This window comes from Salvia splendens, chromosome 12 (genome assembly GCF_004379255.2).
Source record: "Salvia splendens isolate huo1 chromosome 12, SspV2, whole genome shotgun sequence".
NCBI classification, from domain to species: domain Eukaryota; kingdom Viridiplantae; phylum Streptophyta; class Magnoliopsida; order Lamiales; family Lamiaceae; genus Salvia; species Salvia splendens.
This window is the reverse complement of record NC_056043.1, coordinates 6128962-6154338: the sequence shown is the minus strand read 5'-3', so window position 1 is coordinate 6154338 and position 25377 is coordinate 6128962. Positions and strand designations below refer to the sequence as shown.

Genomic DNA, 25377 nt, shown 5'->3' with positions numbered 1-25377 from the left:
GAATTAAATAAAAAATTTTAAATTAAAAACGGTAATATTACTGTTTATAGCCGTTTTCCATTTTTTTTACTCTATAAATACTCCTAATTCATCCTCATTTCACACACAACTACACATCTATTCTTCCCAAATCATCTCTCAACTCATCTCCATTTCCTCTCCAATTTTCATCTAACATCTCATCACAAAATGTCCGGCGACGGAAACTCCAGCGGTAGCGGCTCCGGCGGGTGGGATCTCAACGCGTTCGGCGACTAGGGGAGCATGTACAACACATTGGGTGGTCCCGGTTCGTCGACGCCGGACACCCAGGGTTCGTCGACGCAGGGGGTACCAACCACCCAATTTTGAAGTGGATGCATACGTCTGTCCCTCCGCCCCGCGGTATTCGCAGGGATTATCCCAGATTCGGGAGGATTATTCCGTTGAACCCACTCCGGAAGAAGGCCGAGGCGGGGGAGAAGGACGAGGCGGTGGAAGCTCCAGGACGGAGGCGGAGGCGGACGAGGAGGAGAAGGATCTAGGCCGGCATCCGTACGGCCACAAAGAAACGCTGGCGGTGTACAACGCCTGGATCAGCGTCTCGTACGATCCCATCGTCGGGAATCAACAACCCTGGAAGTGCTTCTGGGAAAAGGTCACCGAGGCCTACCACCAGATTAAGACGAAGGGGTCCCGCCGCCACACATATAAGAAGCTCCGCGCTCACTTTGACCGAGTCGACAGAGAGGTCAAACGATTCTGCGTCATCCACAAGAATGAAGCGGCTCATTACCAAAGCGGAGCCACGGGAGTCGACATTCTGAGGTCGGCTTTGCGGGTCTACTACGACGACACCGACAAACAATTCAAATATGTCGATGCTTGGGAGGTCGTCAAGGACGAGGAAAGGTGGGCCGACGGTGTGCTGTCCAGCACGGGCTCGACCTCGAAGCACACGGTGAGGGCGGTTCGGGCAGCGGGCCACAAGAGTTTGCCTCGCAGGAGGCTGAGAACCCGGTAGACGATGCCGGGGGGTCCTCCCGTGGGCGCCGTCGGCCGCAAGGGAGAAATGCAGCGAAGGCGGCTAGAGGGAGGAGGGGCCGAGCCGAATCGAGCCAGGTGGGCTCGGGCTCGGGGGGACCCCCAACTCCCTTATGGCCATGTACATGACCGCCATAATGGCGGACACTTCCCGCATGACGCCCGCCCAAGCCTGGCTTAACGGAATTACGTTTATGGCAGCGCAACTTGGCATTCCGCCTCCTCACGGCTTCAATGTACCTCCACCGCCTTCGGGGGATGATTCGCCGACGGAGTAGTTTTTTTTATTTTCTATAAAATTGTATTTTAAATTATGTCATTTTTATTTTTGTAGGATTTTAATTATGTCTTTTTTTATTTTTTTGAATTTTAAGTTGTATTTTTATTTTATGTTGTAATTTTATTTTATTTTTAATGAAGTGTGTTTTTTTTAATTGAATTTGGTTGGAAATAAAAATAAAAAATGAAATTGAATGAATAGTAATTTAAGGGACGGTTAAGGGACGAAGAGTTGCAGGTTCTGTCTCTTAGTTAAGGGATGAAGTAAAAAAGTATAGTGGAAACTGTGAATAGTAATTTAAGAGACGGTTTAGTGACAGTATCGTGGATAACCTTATACCAAATTGCGTTGTGCACCTAATTAAAGAGGAGGTGATTAAAACTGAAACCAAATGCACAAGTATGATGTACCCTTTTCCGCCCATTCACGTAAACACTGAATCACGGAAAATGACTTCTCACTGCACTGCATTCTGACCACCACCATTCAATGAAATATGCCGCGTGTACGTAGTCGGTTTTGTGGGGGCGTCTGTCTCAGTGAGAATTCCAGAAAGCTATTCAAACCCCAAAAATAATTCAAAATTTATTTCAGAAAATAAGGCCCCCCATTTTCTTTTCTTTTCTTTTCTTTTCTTTTCACACACAACAAGACGAAGTAGAGAGAGAAGAAAAAATTAAAGATTATCCCAAATCTCAATTTCTGAGGCCCCTTCTCTGCGGCGTTGTTGTCCCCCTTGTACATATGGTTTCTTCCTAGCTCAGACCTCGCCTCCTCATAATTGCTTCGCACCATCAATTCAACGGATAGATTTTAATTTTTTTCAATTCATCGCATATTTTCATTTGGGCGATGCGGCGCGGCAGAGCGGCGGCGGTTCACGGCGGCCAGGTCAACGGATCTGGTGCTGCTAAGGAGCTCAGGTTCCGCGGCGTCAGGAAGAGACCGTGGGGCCGATTCGCGGCGGAGATCAGGGACCCGTGGAAGAAGACGCGCGTCTGGCTCGGCACCTTTGACTCGGCGGAGGACGCCGCCCGCGCCTACGACTCCGCCGCCCGCACGCTCCGTGGCCCCAAGGCGAAGACGAATTTTCTGTTTCCGGTGAGCGGCGTCGCTTCCCCCAATTTCGACCACCGAAACCCTAATCAGCCGCTGATCGATGATAACCGTAGCGATCCGTTTGTGGACTCCCGGTTTTACCCTCAGGAGCACCATATTATAGCGCAGCAGAGGCCGACCTCCAGCGGCATGAGCAGCACAGTCGAGTCTTTTAGTGGGCCCCGCCAGTTGCTAATCCTGCAGCCGCAGCCTAGGAGGTATCCACGTTCGCCGCCGATGGCTCCAGATGACTGTCGCAGCGATTGTGATTCTTCATCATCAGTCGTTGATGATACTGAGTGTGACATCGCCTCTTCCTCTTGTAAAAAGCCTCTGCTTTTTGATCTTAACATGCCGCCGCCCGTGGACGCCGCCGAGGGCGTTGATGCCGATATGGACGAGCTAGCTTGCACGGCGCTCAGGCTCTGACGCGTTAGATGATGATGGATGGTCGTATCATTCGGAAGAAACCATTTGGTTAAATTACCAAGATTTCTTTTCTTTTTTTTTTAATTTTCTTTTTTGGGGCTTCTTTGCCCCATTTTTTTGTTTTTACTAGCGGAAAGAAAAAGAAAAAGAGGGGGATGAGAATGCTCGCAGATTAGGATAGATGACTGAACGTTATTAAGTCTAAGAGTCTGTCTTCTGTGAGTGTCTGTTGTTTGAAGAGAATTCACTTGTTTCACATTTATAAACTCCAATGTTATTGATAATCAAGGTTGTTCTGGTGTACATGGTCGTGTTTCTTGTTGTGCTTGTGATGTTATTCGAGATGATAGTGAATTCTGTTACTCCTACTATGTTTTGGTTAGTGATTGCTAGATGTATCTTGTTATTGTCAAATTTTAGTGAATGATCTGTACCCCCTGTGACAATTAGTTTGAATGCTATGACCATCTGCACTTAGCACTCAAGTTTTGTTCTGTAATCTCTTAAGATCTATGGTTTACTTTAGATGAGATTCTGTGTCAAGAGTTTTTCTGGTTTTATTCTGTTGTGCTGCATCTAGTTTAGATGAGATTCTCTTTGCCTCAAGATCTTGTATGGAATTGTATCTCCTAGTTGCATATTACAGATTGTTTGGCTCTTTGATTCTTGGATAACAGAAGGATCTTATTAGATTTACTAGTTTACCAGGTTATTTACTTTCATGTGTTTCCCTTTTCTTATTATGTGTATGTTTTGAATATCACTCTCCAATAGTCTTCTTTAAATTATTGTTTATAAATATGTTGTCACTGGTTTATTTTGATCTTGCAAATCTAAATGTGGTTACTTCACCAGAGTGCTTGGAGAATTTTATTACTTGTGCTCTGTATTTAACTATTTATGATTAACTGTTCCATAGAAATTTGATTGTCGTCATCCTGATTCGTTTCCATTTGGTATTTCTTGGTTGTCTTCTGTTCTGCTCTTTAAAATTGTAAAACACAGAAACAAAGAGTGTTGAAGAATCAATGCGAGTTAACTGAAGTGGTGTCAAGTTTTGTTAAAAGGTAAATTGAGCTGAGGTGGAATCAAGTTTTATCAACCGGTAAGTTGAGCTCCAGTTGTTCTTGTTCATCTCACATGGAGTTTAACTTGAGAATTGTTTTCTGATTTTATACATAATACATACAGGATCTGACCTTGAGTATTGCAAGTGCAGACTTATTTTCTAGCAGTTGAGTATGAATAATAGCGTACATCTTGGTTCCTCTTTAGTGTTCATTGAAATCATATTGTTAAGTTAATTCATTTTTGTTCTTGTTATTGCTAATCAATGTGTGATTGTCTGTTCTTTGTAGGACATGGTTGTCAGATTTTGAATTCATCCATGCTTTTCTGACAAATTAGTCTAGAGATTCCTGAAATATACAATTTTCCTATAGTTGAAGTTAATAGTATATCTTCCCTTCTCTGTTGATTGACATTAATGGCACACATGCATTTCATATCCTTCCTTACTCCTATTATGTGACCTATCATGCTCTCTCCAGTTTTGTTGACACTGAGTAGAAAACTGTCTCAAGTATTGTTTTTAGTAGTACAGTACTTCATATTGTTGGCAACTATGGTTATGCCTGCTATTTCATTGTCTGTCATCATGTGTATTAAACTTGCCATGTTCGGAGCAGGTTGGTTTCATTAATGGAGGAGTCTTGTGATAGAGGAACTCATACTTGGATCTGAATACAATCAAATGCTGACAAAATACAAATATACAGTATGATCTTCATTAACCATTTCTTTGGCTTCTTTGGGGGGTCGGAGTTTGCCTGTGTTGAAGTTGGATATGGCTATCATAATCTGTGTTCACTTTTTAACTAAGGCATTTGCTGTTGCTAATGCTTACTAGTGCTTTTCGTGTGGACTTTAACGCAATTTATTGTTTCTTTAAGTTGGGTTTCATGATTGATTATTAGAAATTCGATTATTTTGATTATAAATAAATTAGTCTCTTTTTTGCTATTTTGGTATGTCAATTATTTATCTTTGTAAAATATGGAGCATTACTTTCTTCACTCGTACTACATTCATTAATTATTAGTAAGTATTAATATTATTGCTTTATGTGTAATTTTTTACACCTACATTATACTCCATTAAGTAATTTATTTATTAAATTTGGCACATTTACTGTTTTTTTCAAAGATGACTTCGTTCAACATCAATTCTGCAAGAAGAGAAAAGCTGTAAAATTGGGGATGATGCTCTTATCCTGTCAATTCAATATACACAAACACGCTTCGGAAATGTAAAAGAAATTAAATATAGAACTCATATTCTGTCATTTTTCTATTGTTAAAATATTGATAAATTTATATTTATACACTCCATGATATCATGAAATGGTGTACATGCGTTTGAGTACTCGAAAGCGTAAGGTGAGTTATATATAAATAAATTATTAATTTAAGATAATTTTGGGCAACCTTTAGATGGACAACAACAGCACAACTCGATTATACAATTGGTTTTGGCTAAGAGCATTAGAGCATCCACAGTGGGGCGGACGATAGCGCGCCCGATGCAGGCAACCTTTAGATGGACAACAACAACACAACTCGATTATACAATTGGTTTTGGCTAAGAGCATTAGAGCATCCACAACCGTGCTCTTGCCAGCGAGCACGGTTGTGGGCCCGGCGCCACTATTCATGCCTGCTCTCTGGCAAGAGCACAACACCCACAGATGTGCTCTTCCGCAAGGACGAGCACAATTCAATTTAAAATTCAATTAAACAAAAACATTTTCATAATATTAAAATTCATTAAAAAACCACAATAAATATTACAAATTACAAATAAAATAAAAAAGACATAATTAAAATCCTAAAAATTAAAAATTACATAATTAAAATATGCAAAATTAAACTCCTAAAAATTAAAAATTACATAATTATTGGCTAATATTACCCGATGAAGACTACTCATCCGGCGGCACTAACCCCAATTATTTTTGGATACCCAATATCATGGTCTCATGCGTTTGAAGTTGCGTGGGGGTCATAGTTAACCTATCGGCCATATTGAGTTGGCCTAAGAGCATCCACAGCGAGTTGTTCGGGGGTGGAGGTGGCGCATGGGGAGCGGGTTCGGGAGCGGGGGTAGATGGAGTCGCGGCGCGACGGCGGTCGGCCGCCGCCTTCTTCCTTCCTTGCGGTCGGGGTCGGGAACCACTTGGTCCGGCGTCGGGGCTACCCAAGTTAGCTCCGGCGAGTTGGCTAGCCACTTCTTCGGAGCTGGCGTCGGATAGGGATACCGACCTTGACCGTTTGGAGGAGCCGCTAGAGGAGGATGTTACGCCTCCCATATACTTCGGGTGCGTTCGCGTGTCCTGCCAAACGTTGAGGTACTTGAACGACTTGTCGTTCATGGATTGGTAGGTGCTCAGCGCGGCAGTGATGATGCCGACCTCGTTCCGGCCGCTCCCGGCATTCCGCGTCTCCTGGAGGAAATAGCCATTGAACTTGCCAATTTCTTCATTGGCTCGGCCGATGGAGTTGCGCACCATACTCTCGTTGCGCTCGATCGTTCCCGGCGGCCGGTTTTCATTGTACCGGCGAGAGACGCGCCACCAAAAGTGATCGCCGGATTGGTTCGTGCCAACCACCGCATCTTCGGAGATTTCCAAGTACGCCTTGAACAATTTATCCATCTCTGCCGGAGTGTACGGTGTGCGGACACCGTGAGTAGGAGGAGGCGGAGTTTGGGAGGGGCGGTCGGCCTAGGCTCCGGTGTCCACCCGTATCGCCCTTCGGAGGCACCTTGGTCGTCGATTGGGTATGCCCGGTAGCCACCCGGAATGCCCGAATCTTGGGTTTGAGGAGGGGCCAAATATTCCATTTCCGGACTAGGAAACGGTTGTGAACCGAACCATTCGGGGTTCCAACCTTGAGAGGGCGGGTGGTCATCGCCTTGGCCGGACATTGTATGCTGTAGGGTATGAGAGAATGAAGATGAAAATGGATATGGGAGAATGAAGATGAGAATGGATATGGGAGAATGAAGATGAGAATTGTGTAGTTTGATGTGAATTTTTGGGTGTGAAAGTGGGGGTATTTATAGATGAAAGTGTGTATTTTTGGGGGAAAAATAAATAAAAAAATTTAAAAAGTGGTAAAAAACGGTAATAAACGGATATATTGTTTTTGGGAAGTGATTTTTTTTTTATTTTTAATCATTTTTTTAAATTTAAAACCGATTTTTAATTTAAAAAAAATTCAAAGGCAACGGCTATGCCGTTGCCCAATCGCCGCGCGCCACGTGTCCTGCTCGCTGGCACGGCGGCGAGAAACGTCCGTTCCAGCGGCGCGGACGGACGCGGGTTGGGCCACCACCGTTGTGGATGCTCTAAGAGCATCCACAATGGGGCGGGCGATAGCGCACCTGATGCAAGCAACCTTTAGATGAACAACAACAACAAAACTCGATTAGACAATTGGTTTTGGCTAAGAGCATTAGAGCATCCACATCCGTGCTCTTGCCAACAAGCACGGATGTGGGCCCAGACCCACTTTTACTCCTTGCTCTTAGGCAAGAGCACAACACCCACATCCGTGCTCTTCTGCAAGGACAAGCTCAAGGGTCCCACCATTCTATTATTCAATTTAAATAAAAATATTTCCGCAATATTAAAATGCATTAAAATTACCCGGAATAATATTACAAATTATAAAAAATTTAAAAATTACATAATTAAAATCCTAAAAATTGAGATTGAGAGAGTTGTTTGGTATAGTGTCATTTTTTGTGTTTGAAATGATAGTATTTATTGATGAAAGTATGAATTTTGGGGTAAAAGTAATGAAAAATTAAATTAAAAGTGTGGAGAAAATGGACATATTTTACTAGGAAGTGGGAAAATATTTTTTTTATTAAATCTGAATTTTTCAGATTTTATTGACTTTTTTAAAAATTAATAATAAAAAATGATAAACCAACGGGCCAATCAGAGCATGCCACGTCGACGCCTCGTGCTCTTGCCGTTGGCACGGACGTGCACTATGCATAGAGCAGCGCCCTGCCGTCGGCAAGAGCACAGCAGCGGACATGGCTTGTCCTTGCCGACGACAAGAGCACGTTCGTCGGCAAGGACACCATTGTGGATGCTCTTAGAGCATCCACAATGGGGTGGACGATAGCGCGCCCGATGCATCGGGCGCGCTATCGTCCGCCATTATGGCACCGCGGACGACGGACGATGCGTCGTCCGCGCCCGACGCTTAGTCTGCTGACGAAGCGCGGACGATAGGGCATCGTCCGTTTCATCGTCCGCCCACTGTGGGAGACGCGGACGATGACGCGGACGAGGCAATGCGTTTTAGTTTTTTTTTTTAATTTTAAAATTCAAAAATTTTGTTATATATATACCTCTGGCTTCACTTTTCATTTGTAACAAATTACGCTATAAAATGGATTCCGGTGGATACTCAAGTCCTAGTTGCCCGATGTTTGGAGATGGCGCACGGTGGCCAGGTACACAACCTGGCGAATATCGGTCGTTCGACGCCAACACGCAGTACGATCCGGAGTTCAGTACGGATTCGTACGGTCTCTCCGACATGGAGCCGTCTCCAACTCGCCCTGCCGCTGCTTCCCGTCGCGTCGGCCTCGATGGTTATTGACAACGGCCTCGATGGCGCAGACGTTGTTGGATACGCACAACGCCCTTACGAAGTGTACGGATCCGGCCCAAACCGAGCGCCTCCAGAGATTGAGCGATGAGTTGAGCCGGAAGTTGGGGCTTTTGTAGGATAGTCATTTTTTATTTATAACTCGTGTAACTTTTTTTTTAATCAATGAGAAATTTTTGCCGTTCTTTTAGTTAATGCTTAGGATAGTCATTTAAATTAAATAACAAAACAATAGTAAAATGCTTAGGGCGCGGCTTAGGGCGTCCCACTGTAGATGGAAGGGCAGGAGGATAAAATGCTGAAGTGACGGTGCATAGGTCGGGCTTTAGGGCGAGCCTTAGGGCGCCCCATTGTGGATGGCCTTAGCAGTGGTGCGGATGTCCGCGGGGACATCCCAAAAACACCTCCTACCACGTCATACGAACACCTCACTACGGATGCCACGTCATACGGATATCCCACTTCACAGTGGCGGACATCCCCGAGGACATCCCGACGGACTTCCCACAATAAATTATGCAATAATCGAGACGTCCACGTGGACGTCCGTGGGAGTCAACGCAATGGCGGACGTCCGCACGGACGTCGCAACGGATATCCGCGGAACGCCGCGGAACTTCGGTGTCCGCAGCGGATGTCCGTAACCGTGCCTCCCTTGCAGAATGACGGACGTCCCGCGCGGACTTCCGGCACGCCCGTCGGAATTCCGCCGGGACAGGCGCAATTGCTGATGCCCTAAGTGTTGAAAGTTTGAATCATATTTTAATGGAATCCAAATTAATTTATTCTTATAGGTGCGGCCTATTTTTTGGACTTGGGTAGGTTGTGAACCCATTAATAGATGTAAAATTAATATCTCTAAATTTTGTAATATATACCTGTGTTTCTCCTAAGAGCATCCGCAGCGGTGGCGAAAGACGCCACCGCCGTCCGCGCCGTTGGCAAGGCGCAGGACCGCCGCCGCTGGCACGGCGCTGCTCGATGTATCGAGCACGTCCGTGCCAGCGGACGCACACGTGGCGCGCTCCCATTCGTCAACGGCATAGCCGTTGTGTTTAAACTTTTTTTTATTTTTTTTTTAAAAATCGGTATTTAATTATAAATAATGCTAAAAAATAAAAAAAAAATATTTCCAAATCCCAAAAATATGGCCGTTTTTTTCCCGTTTTTTCTGAATTTTTTTGATTTTTTTTTTATTTTTTTTTTCCCCAAAATCATCTATAAATACACACATTCATCATCCATTTATCACATCAAATCATCTCTCATTCATCTCTCTTTCATAATTCTCAACATGATTATAGCCGACGAAGGGCCGAGGGCGGCTAGCTTCTACGACGAGGACGAAGCCGGAAGCTCAACAGCGAGGTCTCCCCTACGCCGAGGCGAGCATACGACGGTTGGGCGATACTCGAATCCACAATCAACTACAAGAAGACCTAATCAACCACATGTGGGCGAAATTCGGCAACGAGTAGTGTCATTTTTAATTTTTAGGATTTTAATTATGTAATTTTTAATTTTTAGGATTTTAATTATGTAATTTTTAATTTTTAGGATTTTAATTATGCAATGTTTAATTTTATTTGTCATTTGTAATATTTATTGTGGGTTTTAAATGAATTTTAATATTATGGAAATGTTTTTGTGTAATTGAATTTTATATTAATTGTGCTCGTCCTTGCGGAAGAGCACAGTTGTGGGTGTTGTGCTCTTGCCAGAGAGCAGGCATGAATAGTACCGCCCGGGCCCACAACCGTGCCGCTGGCAAGAGCACGGTTGTGGATGCTCTAAGGCCATATGCAACGCTGTCTCTTATCCGTCCCTTAACCATCCCTTAAATTACTATTCATGGGCCTTACTGTACTTTTTTACTCCATCTCTTAACTAAGGGACGGAACCTGCAACCCTCCATCTCTTATCCGTCCCTTAACCGTCTCTTAAATTACTATTCATTGAATTTTATTTTTTATTTTTATTTCCAACCATATTCAATTAATAAAAACACACTTCATAAAATAAAATAAAATAAAATTACAACATAAAATAAAAATACAACTTAAAATTTTAAAAAATAAAAAAAATGCATAATTAAAATCCTAGAAAGATAAAAATTACATAATTTAAAATACAATTTTATAGAAAATAAAAAAAACTACTCTGCCGGCGAATCATCCCCCGAAGGCGGTGGAGGTGCACTGAAGCCACCTGGAGGCGGAATACCAAGTTGTCTTGCCATACACTCAATTCCGACAAGATAGGCTTGGTATTGGGGAGGCGCCATGCGGGAAGTGTCCGCCATTGTGGCGGTCATGTACATGGACATTAGGGAGTTCGAGGGTGCCACCGAGCCCGAGCCCGCCTGGCTTGATTCGGCTCGGCCTCTCCTCCCTCTAGCCGCCTTCGCCGCATTTCTCCCTTGCGGCCGACAGCGCCCACGAGAGGACCCCCCAGCATCGTCTGTCATGCCCTCAACCTCCTGCGAGGCAAACTCTTGTGCGGCGCTGTCCGAACCGCCCTCACTAGACGAGTATTGGCCACCCGTCGTATGCTTTGTGCACTTCGAGGTCGAGCCTGAGCTGGACCGGACACCGCCGGCCCACCTTTCCTCGTCTTTGACGATCTCCCAAACATCGACATGTTTGAATTATCGAAGTAGACTCGCAAAGCCGACATCAGAATGTCGGCTCCCGTGGCTCCGCTTTGGTAATGAGCCGCTTCACTCTTGTAGATGGTGCATAATTTTTTGACCTATCTTTCGACTCGGTCAAAGTGAGCGCGGAGCATCTTAAATGTGTTACGACGGGACCCCTTCGGCTTAATCTCGTGGTAGGCCTCAGTGACCTTTTCCTAGAAGCACTTCCCGGATTGTTGATACCCGACGATGAGATCGTACGAGACGCTGATCCAGGCGTTGTACACCGCCAGCGTTTCTTTGGGGCTGTACGGATGCCGGCCTAGATCCTCATCCTCCTCCTCCGCCTCTACACTGGAGCTTCCACCGCCTCGGCCTTCTTCCGGAGTGGGTTCAACGGAATAATCCTCCCGAATATGGGATAATCCCTGCGAATACCTTGGGGCGGAGGGACGGGCGTATGCATCCACATCAAAATGGGGTGGTTGGTACCCCCCGGCGTCGACGAACCCTGGGTGCCCGGCGTCGACGAACCGGAACCACCACCCAGGACATTGTACATGCCCCCAGTCGCCGAACGCGTTGATGTCGAACCCACCGGAGCCGCCACCGCCAAAGTTTCCGTCGCCGGACATTTTTTGATGAGAGGTTAGATGAAAATTGGAGAGGAAATGGAGATGATTTGGGAAGAATAGATGTGTATTTGTGTGTGAAATAAGGATGAATTAGGAGTATTTATAGAGTAAAAAATAAAAATATATATATAAAGAAAAAACAATAATATTAACGGTACTATTACCGTTTTTTGTTTTTTAAATTTTTTAAATTTTTTAATTCAAATTTAAAAAAATTGATTTATTGCATCAGCGTGACGTTGCCCACTTGCCGGCCGGCGAGTGGGCGTCTGAAGTGCGTGCTCGCTAAGATATGACTCAGGAGCGGAGTGAGCAAGTGTGCACGGAGAAAGTTAATGCAGATGCTCGGTCAAGATACCGCGCTTCTTAAATCCACTGGATCACTAGGTCCAGGAACTCAAGGAACACAGAGTGTTTCTGTCGTTGGACACACTCGACTCCCCTTCAACAATTAAATCCCTCAACCCCAAATACTATGGATTAGTATAGGGAAGCGAGGTCGATCCCACGAAGATGGATTCGTAAAGTAGTGCTTAGAGACTCTGGAAACAAGCGGCTGCTGCCACGCAAAGGGTTGAGAATTTTATCTAACTCTAGTTCTAGGCACGAAATGTAAATGCTAGACCTAGGAAACTGTAAACACACTGACAGCAAACATCGTCATGACCGCAAGGTATTAAAATCACTTTCTAGACCGTGTAAACGATTCACTAATTAAGACTAGACAGAGAGAATAAAAACAGTGGGGACCATGACTCCAAATATAGCAAGTACGGTAAAAGCTGCAAACAACCAACTCATGCCCTGACTAACAACGACATGCATTTTCCTAACCGACTCAAATACGTAAATGGAGAAAACAGAGCACATACCTAGATTCAAACAGAATATAGAAATCAGGACGCCGGAAACTTGCTACGAATCGGAAATACATCAGATCGACATAAACTAGGCGAAGCAAAATAAAAACACGTAAACTAGGCATGAAATTAAATCAACACTGCTCAGATTCACGTCGAGTGCTTAATCCACTTCGGATCCAAGCCATCCGAACTCAACAACCATCAAAATCAACTCCGTAACTCCGATTCTTACAGATCTGCTCCGATCAACTCCGAATTCCAACAATCACAGACAATCCTACAATATCAGCAAGACAAAATCCCGATTCATCCACAAACAAACTCCATTCTCCCAGATCCAACCACGAACCTGCAATAATCCACGAAAACAACCAACTCCAACAATTCCAACTCTAGAATTCAAGTAAACACAATCAACAAACAGAAATCAACACAGTCAACATAAGCGAAAACGAAACTTGCATTAAGATAAGAGAAATATTCAGCAAAAAAATAGAGGACCGAGCTTCGAACAGCGGAGCTCGGCGAAATCAGCAAAGTACGAAAACGGAAATTAAATTGTTTCTTCGCCCCATAGAAGGACGGTGTTACAACCCAATCGAAAACGTGAGAAAGCTAGATGTGAACCCAAGGTACGTCACCCTGAATCTCCCCACGAAAAGAACCCAAGTGTGTGAAAAGTGAACTAAGCTACAGGCTGTTAGCGAGGCCTCCAACAGAGAAGATCCCTCCAGCTTGCATGCTTCTTCCTTTTATAGATGCGGACATAGCTTTCTAGAGTCTTCGTAGAAATCTCTATTCTACCCTTCAACTCCGAGGCTTCCTCCGTCAAGCAATTTTCTTCGTAATGTCCACTCTTTCGCCAGTTTCCTAGGACCATGCAAGCGTCTTCTTCCTTTCCTGGATCTAGCGAAAACCTTCACACACCTGGCTTTAAACATGCGTTAGACCCAGCGTTTTCACAAAATAAAATCCCTAGACCGATGCATGAAATTAGCCTTATCAGTGTCACGCATGGCGCCGGAGCGCGCGACGTCGCGCTGGCGCGTGGTGAGACGTCTCGCCATCCGTCTCGGCGGGACGGAACGCTCGGCGGGCTGGGGACGAGATGGGGCGCTGCAACGCGTCACGCTGCCGTCACGTCCCGGTGTGACGGATTACGGGCCACCCGCGTGACGCGTTGCGGGTGGCCTAATGTGTTTGTTTTATTATTTTTATTTTCTTGAGAGGATGTGTCGCTTAATGCTAGAGTAGCCGAAATATATTTGTGGTCCCTCGATTAACCCCCGTACCATACATTATTCATTATCCATAGTACACTAGTGGTCCCTTTTAGACTAATCAAAATCATTTTGTTCACTATAATTCTATTTGGGCATCCTATAGTTTTATGGAATTCTTTAAATAAATGTTTGATCATATTAAAAATTTGATTTCAGTAAATTACTACTACAAATTAGTGGACCTTTTTATTGCACAACACAATTTTCAATCTCTATGATGCGTTGTCCGTGAAATAATTATATTGACGTTTATCTGTTGCTTATAACTGTGATTTATTTAGACATCCGTAGATAATTGTAAATGTATAATACTATAATCTATTTATGTTACATTGTTACTGGCAAGTGTTAAATTTGTTGACAAAGTACCCAAAATACAAAAATACGTTTTAATCAAAATTTTAATATAAAAAAGCTTATAGATACACAACAGATAATTGTGTACTATATAGATTTCACATGAAGACTATCTTTATCAGATGCCATTATATTCCAATTGATAGGTCGAATGCGACATATCATTTAATTTTAAAAATTTGAACATATGAAAAGAGAGCAAACAATGAGACCATAGCCAAAATGAGACACTATGGTCTCTCTCTCCTCTGTATTCAACTATGGAATAGACATAGTACTGGTCTTCTATCTATTGGCTGATCTAATTTTACGAAGATAAATATCTACTATTTTATTCATATATATATATATATAGGGGAGTGATCAAGATATAACTAATATTAAATGTATAACTAGAGAACAAATCTCAGCCACTCATTATCTTAATCTAATGACTATATTAAATATTAATTTTCTACTAATAAAAATTATATGGGGGTATTTTGGGAAATACACTGTTCCATATTTTGAATTAGATATCATCATTTCTTGTATTTTGGGTTGCAAGTTATTGGAATCAGCGACGGAGGTTGGAGGAAGATCATCTCTTCGCCGTCGTCAAGGCCGCCGCTTGCCTCCGTGCTCGGAATCTCTCCGTAACTCTCTCTCTCTCACACACACACACACACAAAAGCACGCACTCTAAAATTTATTAAATTTTAAAGCCTTTGAATAAACTAGATGCCATCTGCAGAACCTCCTAGAGTCCCTCAAAATCATTTACTAGATGGTAAAGAGAACATGGCTCCATATCGATGTTTGTCGCCTCAACTAAATGAGCAAGCTGCTGCATCAGCCAAGAAATCAGCTTTTATACCAGTAACTGCGGCTCCTAAACTATCTAAAACAGCTGCAAAGCTTCCAGTGGAGCCTTTGAATCAACTAGGAGGCAGCAACGAGAATGTGATCATGATCCAGCAACTGATGTCAGGTCAGGTAAGAAGCAGCCTACTGTTGAGGTTTGTGATGGAGAGAGTGTCGTCACATTAAAAGAACTGGTAAAGGAGGTGCCAATACCTGATGATGTAATAGTCTTGGATAGTGAAGATAGTGATGATGAAAATATCCCTGTGAGGTCCAAGTTGTCGATAACCAGAAGATTATAGTCTAGGAATCTGATCTCCTCTCTGTTTTTTTCGTGGCATGAAGAAGACTTTGTAAATATGAGTGAATTTTGTTATTGTTTTTTTGTTTCCTATAAATCTTTTGGTTAGATTCATTGTAAGATAAAGAAGAATAGATGTATATTTATATGAGCACAGTATGTGTTTGATGAAATGTCACAGTGAGTTCATTATTTGTTGCTCAACATATCATGACTGCTCTTTACTTCACTCTTGTTAACAAAACACATCACTCTTATTATGATTTTACTTCACTCTTGTTTATAAAACACATCACTCTTAGCATGATTTTACTTCACTCTTGTTTACAAAACACATCACTTTTATTACGATTTTACTTCACTCTTGTTTACAAAACACATCACTCTTATTACGATTTTACTTCACTCTTGTTTACAAAACACATCACTCTTATTCTGATTTTACTTCACTCTTGTTCACAAAACACATCACCCTTCTTATTCTGATTTTACTTCACTCTTATTCACAAAACACATCACTCTTATTCTGATTTGACTTCACTCTTGTTCACAAAACACATCACTCTTATTCTGATTTTACTACACTCTTGTTTACAAAACACATCACTCTTATTATGATTTTACTTCACTCATGTTCACAAAACACATCACTTTTAGTATGATTTTACTTCACTCTTGTTCACAAAACACATCACTCTTAGTATGATTTTACTTCACTCTTGTTTACAAAACACATCACTCTTATTCTCATTTTACTTCACTCTTGTTTACAAAACACATCACTCTTATTCTAGAAGATACGGGATCAATATTTGTCGTATAGAAGGATAAAACTATAGATCTAGATACGTTTCTTTTGAGTTCAATCAAAGTGTATCATGATTCGATTTCATTAGTGGGATGATTGTTAAAAAAAAGTTTCCGAAAAACAAACATAATGTTTGACTTCTCCAAAAGAAAAATGCAAAAATATTACTACCTCACAATTAAAAGCTTAATGATATCTAACTATTTTTCAATAATTAATCTTGAGTGCACATTCGCGCTCCTGCACAGAAGTTTTCGCATGAAAATAGTTAGCAATAGAAAAATAGTAATTATGCACAATCAGCAATCATAAAATTTGATAGTGAATGAGATTTCAAAAAGTAAAGAGAAAACTGCAGAATTCATAGTCATCAAACTCGACAAATTCAATATACATATAAACTGCAGAATCAAAAGCAACTCGGCGATGAAGTCTGCGAACTACAAGATCAAACTTCATTTTTCATCTTCGAATGATATAACTCGAAGACAAAATGAAATATGCATTGCTCAAAATTTGAGGAAGCCAGAGGACTTGATTAGAAGCTTTTGGAATTTTGGATGGGGTGGAATCGGAGTGCGACGAATAGGAAGAAGAGGAAGAAGAATTGTTGATTCTAGGTTGGTAGGGCTTAGGACTTCTGTTCGCCATTGTTGAACATGTTCTTCTTCTTCTTCTTCTTCAATCACATAAATGGGCTACAATGACAATTATACCCCCTCCTTGTTTTTGTGGAGTAAATTTGTGATTAAGGGAACTAATATCTCCTTAAATTCGAAAATTAATACTAGCCCTTGATTTTTTTGATCTTGTGGCTATGATTTGTTCTCTAGTTATTTGGTTAAGGGGTGTTTGCCATAGATCACTGAAGAGGTAACGTGGTGCGTAGGTGTCGTTCAAGTGAGGATATATCCTACTGGCAGGATAAAGATCCTAACTAAGCCTAGACCTCGTCTTCAAAGATTCCTCAACCCACTTCTACTGATCAGTATAGTGGAGGTAAGGGTCGAATCCCACAGAGATGGTGCGTTTAAACTACTGCGGTGACATTTCGGAGGGTTGGTTAGCTACCACGCTCGGGTTGAGTTTCTACCTAGGCGAGTAATTAAAGGGTGGCGTCCTACTGACTAGGATGGGGGAACAGATCATGGAATGCAACTGTGTACGTGGAAATGAGGGGACATGGTGTAACAGAAATTGTTTGGCAAGGACGGTATTTCTATTTTTGGCTAAACAGAATATTCAGAGTGTAGTGGAGGTAGTGGTGACTAGGCTGACAGATCTGCAGGTACAACCAGAGGTGAAGGACAAAAGAAAGCAAAAGTAAATAAAAGTAAGGTGGTCCCCAATCTGGATGTAGACATCATCTTCTCCAACAACACAAATTAAACTCAGATAACAATTCCAGATCCAACCCGGCAAACACAGATTAACAACTCGCGAACACAGATCTAAAACTAAGAAATCAAATCTGAAATCAAACGCTGAAACTGGACTTCTGCATGCTGGTCAACATGAAAGATCGATTCAGAAAATAAAACGAAGCCTTGCATGCAACGATCTACTTCCAGATCAAATAGTACTTGTTTACCTATCCTAAAGAAATTTGTTACGTAACAGAATTTAGAGATTTAGCACTTAAAACACCGAGAAACCTTAGATCTAAGCTAACTAGACAAGGAAAGAAAAGAACACTACAATGAACGAAACGGAAATCAACTTCATAGCATTAACACGTTCGGATATCCAAAGCAAGCATTTCAAAACAACAAAATCCCAAAATGTAACAGAAATCCAACGTAAAGACGGAGAACTAATTAAACTACGAAAGCAATTTAAAAATTGTTTGCCACTCCGGGCGATAAAATCTCTGACTGGAACTACGATCTAGCTAACTGGAACGGACGATGACTGGAACTCGGGAACATTCTGAACGTCAGGTGATCATGGCTCGGCGAGGCAAGAAGTGGGACACGGCTGAAAGACTGAAATTACCGAGAGAACTCTCTACCTAAAGATGATGGTGAATTGAAGTCTCTCCGAAGCTCCTTCTCTCTCCAACTTGGCTACCTTTTATAGGGAGGCTACCCTTGATTTTAGGGTAAATCCTCGCTGCAATTTGACTTCTTTGCCCTTAATTGTGGGTAATCCGTCCCAGCTATCCGTCTTCTTCATCTCAAACCGTTTTAGCACGTATACGGATCAGTATGAGACCATGCTGGCGCTTTTTCTACCCGAACACTCCGGAACTTCCCTACTGGCCAGAACACTTATCCTGCACACTTTGAGCAACTGCTTTGCAAATATAATCATTTAAACCTGTCATACTGACCAGTAACCGAGGCCTAGAATACGACTTATCAAACTGCTCACACTTACCACATGCTTGCCCTCAAGCGTGAAGAACAAACAAAAAGCAATAAGTCGCATTCTAGCCTGGTTACTTCCCTGCCCGACTCTACCTAAAACTGGACTCTAGACTACAACGACGAAGAAGAAAGAAAACACAAACACAAACACAGAAACACATAAAACACTAACAGATTGGGCTACATTTTCAACCATCCCTCCCCTCGGGATCAGGTGCAATCCGGCCTTAGACAGCCTTGAACTTCTGCCCCCCCCCCTTTTCTCTCCCAGTCAGTACATCTGCTTGTCAAGATCGCCCACACTCTCGGTCAACCACTAGGTTCACTCAGTCACTCGCACCTTACCAGGAACGTTAGGACTGAATTCTCTCATCATGCTCAACCACAATTGCTTTGGACTTGGATCCCACGTGCAGCTACTGAAGGACTTTAAGGCTTGTAACGGGGCTGTTGGGTTGTAGTGTTTTGGGTAGATGTTCCTAAGGCTCTAAGGTTCAAAAACTTCTATTTAATTTATGAAGGGGGATTGTGTGCATCAGGCTTCTGATCAGTTGCTTTTCTTAGCTGGTGCTTCTGGCTTGAGTTTCCAACTGGTTAGTAGGCTTCTTGTGGCTTCGCCACCCTTATTCTTTCATTTTTTTGTGTGGTCAAATCTCTGACCATTTTCTTCTTTTCTTTCTTTCTTCCTCTTTTTTTTTTCGTGGCTTCGCCACCCTTATCCCTTCTTTTTTTGGACCTGGAATGTCTCCCTGGTCGATTTTCTTCTAACTTTCCTGCCCAGCTGGTTTCTGCTTTTTTCACACTTCTTCCTGGCCAGTAAGCTCCATTTGTTTCATGCCTTACACACAGTCCCAGGGGCTACGGGTGTTTATCTGGGTATAAAAGGTTAAGAAAAAAAGGGTTCTAAAAGTGATGGTTTTCTTTTTTTTTTTTTTTTTTTTTTTTATGGGGGGGGGTTCCTACTGCCTTCAGTATTTGCTACCCGTGATCACTTCACCCTAGGCAAATTGTGGCAGCCTCTCTTTTCTTTAAGTGTATGTGGAAAGTGGTTCCACTTTAAGGCTTATAACTCACATTTTAGAGGGCTTTCGTGTTTGGCTCTAAGTGTGGGCTTTTCTCTCATACTCACATCATCCATACTGGTCAGGAGGTACTAAGGAGAGTGGTTTCGGTTTTCCAGCTTGTCTTATCTCCCTCAATTCCCCTCACCTCCAGCTCAGGACGGTTGAGTTTTAAGCCCAAATCAGCACACAACATAAAAAAACTAGACCTAAAAAACACAAAACGAGCACAAACACATAACACACATATATTCATCATACTGGCCATTACGTCCCCCCACCCACTTCTCAAGTGTCTGCCCCCAGATAAGGCTGGGAAGTGGAAAAAGGTACTGGCCAGTATGGTAGACACAAGGACAACAAAACATCAAACAAAAATAACAACTCAAACAGAAACTTCTCACACTTAGGCTATGGAATAGGCTAAGTGGGAGAGGTTTGAACACCGGACAAAATCCACTAAACAAAGAAACACGTATATACAAAAGAAACACAGAAAACATGCTACCAAGAAACAAACCCTAACTTCTCACACTTAGACTATGGAATAGGCTAAGTGTTATGAAGTGGGGTTTGCTCGCAAACACAGATTATACTACCTAACCGAATACCACAACATAACAAAAATACGAAAAGTTAAAAAAGCTTAAAAAAAACTAACTTGGTCAGTAGGGGGGGGTCTATCGAAGTCGCCTGCTCCTTCGTGGGGCAGGTGGTGCAGGTTGTTCCTTCGGGTTGTCCTCTTCCGTTCCAGTTTCATTTTCCTTTGCCGGCACCTCGGCGTCCGCTGTCTCTTGCTCACCTGCTACTCCGGTCTCTTGGATATGTGGTTCATCAGTCCGGCCACCATGGCCACTCGGTCCTGCAGCTTGCTCCTTCCTCAGGTAGGTCATTTCTTCTAAGATGTTATCCATACTGGCTAACATTCTGTTCATTGCTTTTTGCATCTTGGAGTTTTCCTCCCCGAGATCTGATACGATAGCTTCCATGGCCGCCTGCCTCTGATGCATCATATCCTGCTCTGCAGAGCCCTTCAACATCCTTTCCACAACTCCTGCCAGCTTGATCACCTCTGCCTTCAATTGCTGATTCTCCTCTGCCATTTCAGTGACTGTCCTTTCTAGAGCGGCTTGCCTCTGAGTCAGTATTCTCTGCTCCGCAGACTCCTTCAATACCTGTTCCATTGCTGACGCTAAACGAATCATCTCTTCCCTCATCTGTCTATTTTCCTCAGCCATCTTTTCCACAGATTGTTCAATTCTGTCTCGCCTCCGGTCATGTCCTGGTGCTTCCTGAGCTGTTGCTATCCGAGCAGTGGGTATTGCCTCTTCTCCCATCGCATAAAAGTGGGGCACGCCCTGCCTCATGTACACCGTGTTCGTTCGGACGAACAGAGGGGTGTCGAACAATCCTGGGGCGCCCACCATCGTTAGTGGGGTTAGGTCTTCGTCCTCCGAAACGGTGATGTTGTTCCTCATGAAGATTCCCAATATATGGCAGAGGGAAATATTCCGTGCTGGGTGAGTTGCGACGAGGTGACATGTGTATGCAGTCCAGAACCCTAAGTGCAGCTTCTTGCCCTTTTTTGCACACCATATAAGGTACAACTCCGTCATTGATGTCCGGACTGCCGAATTAGACTGTCCCAAAAGATTGTAGTCTAAAAAAAGTTGAACCAGGCGTAAAACGGGGTCGCTAAGGTGGATCGATCGGGAGATCGTGGATTTGAACTGCCCTGCTCCGGGGTGAGTAAGTTCCTCCCAAGCCGACTGGGGCTCAAATTCCACATGCCGGCGGGGAATCCCCCGCTCCCTGTTTCTCCATTCAAGTCCTATTGCCTCCTCCAAACTGCATATACCCAACCTCACAGTCCACTCAATCAGATTCATCCTAATTTCTCCTCCAAATACCCTGAAGCTAACACACTCTATATCCAAATCAGTTGTGACTTCGAATCGAAAAGTTGCGAAAAACTCCTTGGCCAAATCGACCGGGACACTTAACTTCTCATTCCTCAACAACCATTCAAAACCCAACTCATGCAAAAGGGCTAGAAACGATTCACTAATTTGCAATTCATCTAAGGATGGGAGATGAATTACCTTTCCACACTTAACCTTCTTGCCTTTTGCGTTCTTTGTGCGGTAAACTGACTGGAGCTTCTTGTCGTCAAACAACTTCATCTCTTCCACAACGTCATCCGTGAGTTCCACCGTCCAACGCTTATACCGGAGTGGTTCGGCAGGTGGATGCAACAGTTCTCGATGATCGTTGGGGAGTTCCCGCTCCTTGTATTCCTCCTCTTCCATGGTTGTGTCGCTATCTGATTCAGATTCTTCACTGGCCTCGTACTCACTATCGCTCTGTGTCTGCCGGTTTGATGGGGTCCTCCGGGCAGTCTCAGTGATCACTATGCCTGTGTTCGGGGTACGCATTCTTTTGGTTTTTGATTTTTCCTCCACAACGGTCTTGCCCTTTCTTTTCCTTTCTACTTGGTATCTAGCTTCCTCTTCCGCCTCGGTTGGTGGCGTCTCCTGGGTAGTGGAGCTACACTCTTTCTTGGCATCTTCCTTCTCCAATTGTTCGGGGCTCACTGACTCGGGTGCGAGGTCCAGTCCCTCAGCCACCCGCTCGGCTTCCACACCCTGATCCTCTTGCGCCGGACAGGGTTCGTCGTCACTCACGATCTCTAGGGGATCCTCCGCCGTGTTCGGTTTCGCCCTGTTGGGTGCCCACTTACCCAAACAACGTTGCGATTTCCTCTGCGGTTTGGGTGGCTCTGCCTTGGAGCCTGTCTTCACTACCAGTTTCCTTCTGACGGGGATCGGTTTAACTACCGGAGGTGCCCCTGGGGTGGATGCCTCTACCTCTGGTTCTGTTGTCTCTGTTCCTGCTTCCTTGGCTTCACTCTGCTTTTCCCTCTCCTCTTCTCCTTCTGACTGGGATGTCTTATCCTTCGGTATGGGTTCTCTAAGAGCTTGTTCATTCTCTCCTACTGATCTTGGTGCGAGGTCCAGACCCTCAGCCACCAAGTCAGTTGTCTCCTCTCTTCGGTTTACCCTGTTCATTATCGAGCCAAACTCCTCGTCCGTCATGAGGCCCTGTTTCCTGGCTGATTCGTTCAGATCTATCTCTGGCCGTCTTACTTCTTGAAATACTGGGTCCTTCTCGGGCGTCATTTTTGCTCCGCCACTCTCTCCCTGGGTTTCCCTTACTTGGCTCGACCTTTTCTTTCGCTCCTCAGAGTCGGAGCTGTAAAACGCGGCGATAGCTTCCAGGTCTGCCGAATCTGGTACCGAGGGTTCCGATGCCGCGGTGGCTGAGGGAGATCCTTCCTCCGACTGTAGTTCTGCGTGTCTGACCTGTGCATGAGGAATTCCACTGGGTGCGGTTCCTATGCCCCCCGTGTGGCCGAAATTGGTCAATGCCGCCGTCCAGTCCCTAGTCGGGTCTTGTTGGCGAAGGAATACCATTACGGCATCCAAAGAAATAGTGGCCGGCGGTTGAGCAGTCGGTGCGGGTGGTTGGTTCGACTGTGGTTGGGCCTCCGGGGTATCTTCTCGCAGCGGCTGCGTATCTTGGGTGTTCGCACGACGGGGCTTGATTTTCCTCGCGATAGCTTTCTTACCCATGACTGTAATTTGTGATTTGACGGTAGAAATTAGGGTTTGGTTTGAGAACGATGGTTCTGTGAGAGGGATAGAGGAGAATTTCTTGAAAGGTATTTTGGAAATGAGGGTTTTTGAGGGAGAAAGGGAGGGTCGGTTGGTTTAGTTCGGATTAGAAATGGCAGCTGCAGGTGGTTTCAACCGGCTATCAGTGGTTACCGGTCGTGCCGCTTCATGTGAAAAGTGGTTGGGCGACAGGCGTTGGTTCCTGATTGGCTAGCGTGTGTACTCTCTCTGCTCCACACCATTCCAGCACTGCCACCCTGCAAAAGCTGCACACGCTTAATCAATTTTCGCCCATAACATAATTTCCCTCTATTTTTACCTAATAAGGAAAATAATTCAAATGGGCACTTAAATACAAATTGGAATAACACTAAATAGGTAATCTCTTGGTCAAAGTGTACCCCAACCTAAATTTAAGGCCCGAAAATATATTTTTGGATTTTTAGAAAATTTTCAAGCATGCAAAAATTAATTACGTATATACAGTATTTACATTCTCCTTAGGTAATTTGGAATCCTACCTGGCCAGTATATGCAGAATATTATCAAAATGAAACTAGCCACGTGGAATTCCAAATTCCTATCTTACTAATCAGTATGTGACCTTAGTATGTGGTAGTAGTGGAATTTCATCCACTACCCCCACCTCACTATTATCCCTAAAGATTTTCAACCTATGTCCATTCACAACAAAAGGCTCAGAGTTAGAAAGACTCCCTGAAATCTCCACCGCTCCATTAGCTCGGAGGGCTGTTACGATGTACGGTCCTGTCCACTTAGATTTGAGTTTCCCGGGCATTAACTTCAATCTCGACTGGAAGAGTAGTACTTTCTGGCCAACATGGAGCTCCTTGGTTCTCAGATTTCTATCATGCCATAATTTCGTTCGCTCCTTGTACCACATGGCCGAGTCGAAAGATTCCAATCTAAGTTCCTCAAGCTCCTGTAATTGCAGCTTCCTTTCCTCCTCACAGGCTGTAGCATCCATATTCACTTTCTGTACTGCCCAGTATGCTCGGTGCTCGATCCCTACAGGTAAGTGGCACATTTTTCCAAAAACTATTCGGTAAGGGGACATACCAATGGGGGTCTTGTAGGCTGTTCGATATGCCCAGAGAGCATCCTCTAATCTCACGCTCCAATCCTTCCGAGAAGGATTTACAGTTTTCTCCAAAATCTTCTTTATCTCTCGATTAGAGATCTCGGCTTGGCCGTTAGCTTGCGGGTGGTAGGGGCTTGAAAGTCTATGGTGCACACCATACTTTTTCATTAAAGCTTCAATTGTACGATTACAAAAGTGTGTACCTTGATCAGAGATGATCGCCCTTGGGACTCCGAAACGGCTGAAAATGTGACTCTTTAAGAATTTGGCCACCTCCTTTGCTTCACACGTACTTGTGGCCGTCGCTTCTACCCATTTGGAGACGTAATCCACCGCGACTAGGATATACAGATTGCCATAGGATGAGGGAAAAGGCCCCATGAAATCCATTCCCCATATGTCGAATAATTCACAAACAATAATCGGTACTTGCGGCATCTCATCTTGGGCAGATATTCCACCGGTCAGTTGGCAACGCTCACAGCTCCAGCAGAACTCGTATGCATCTTTGTTGAGAGTTGGCCAGTAAAAGCCGCTATCCAGAATCTTCCTTGCCGTCTTCTTGGATCCGAAGTGCCCTCCACATGCTAACGAATGGCAGTGGGTCAACACATCCCGCTGTTCCCAGTCAGGAATGCACCTTCTTATCACTTGATCGGATCCTACCCTCCATAGGTAAGGGTCGTCCTAAAAATAATATTTTGCCTCACTCTTGACCTTCATTCGTTGGGCTTTGGTAACACTTGGTACCTCTGGAAGTTCTCCAGTTACTAGGTAGTTGGCCAGGTCCGCATACCATGGCTCCTGCCCTACCTTCTCTTTTCCTTTTGCTGCATCATTCTGACCAGTAAGTTTGTACACTTCTTCCCAATCAATTTTTCTGGGTGCAAAAATCACCTCACATAAGTGTTCCTCTGGAAACTTGT

The 25377-nt window shown here is 43.8% G+C and overlaps 1 protein-coding gene across 1 annotated transcript; it reads left to right on the top strand.

The window, feature by feature from the left end:
• The first annotated feature begins 1864 nt into the window (after positions 1–1864).
• Positions 1865–3133, top strand: LOC121758712 (ethylene-responsive transcription factor 3-like). Its single transcript, XM_042154106.1, has one exon. It carries the CDS (start codon positions 2156–2158, stop codon positions 2828–2830), a length of 675 nt encoding a protein of 224 aa, XP_042010040.1. The 5' UTR covers positions 1865–2155; the 3' UTR covers positions 2831–3133.
• Positions 3134–25377: the final 22244 nt, after the last annotated feature.

What these genes read in the sequence shown, in the direction of transcription:
- LOC121758712 (XM_042154106.1), top strand. Translation starts at nt 2,156, where the DNA reads ATGCGGCGCGGCAGAGCGGCGGCGGTTCACGGCGGCCAGGTCAACGGA.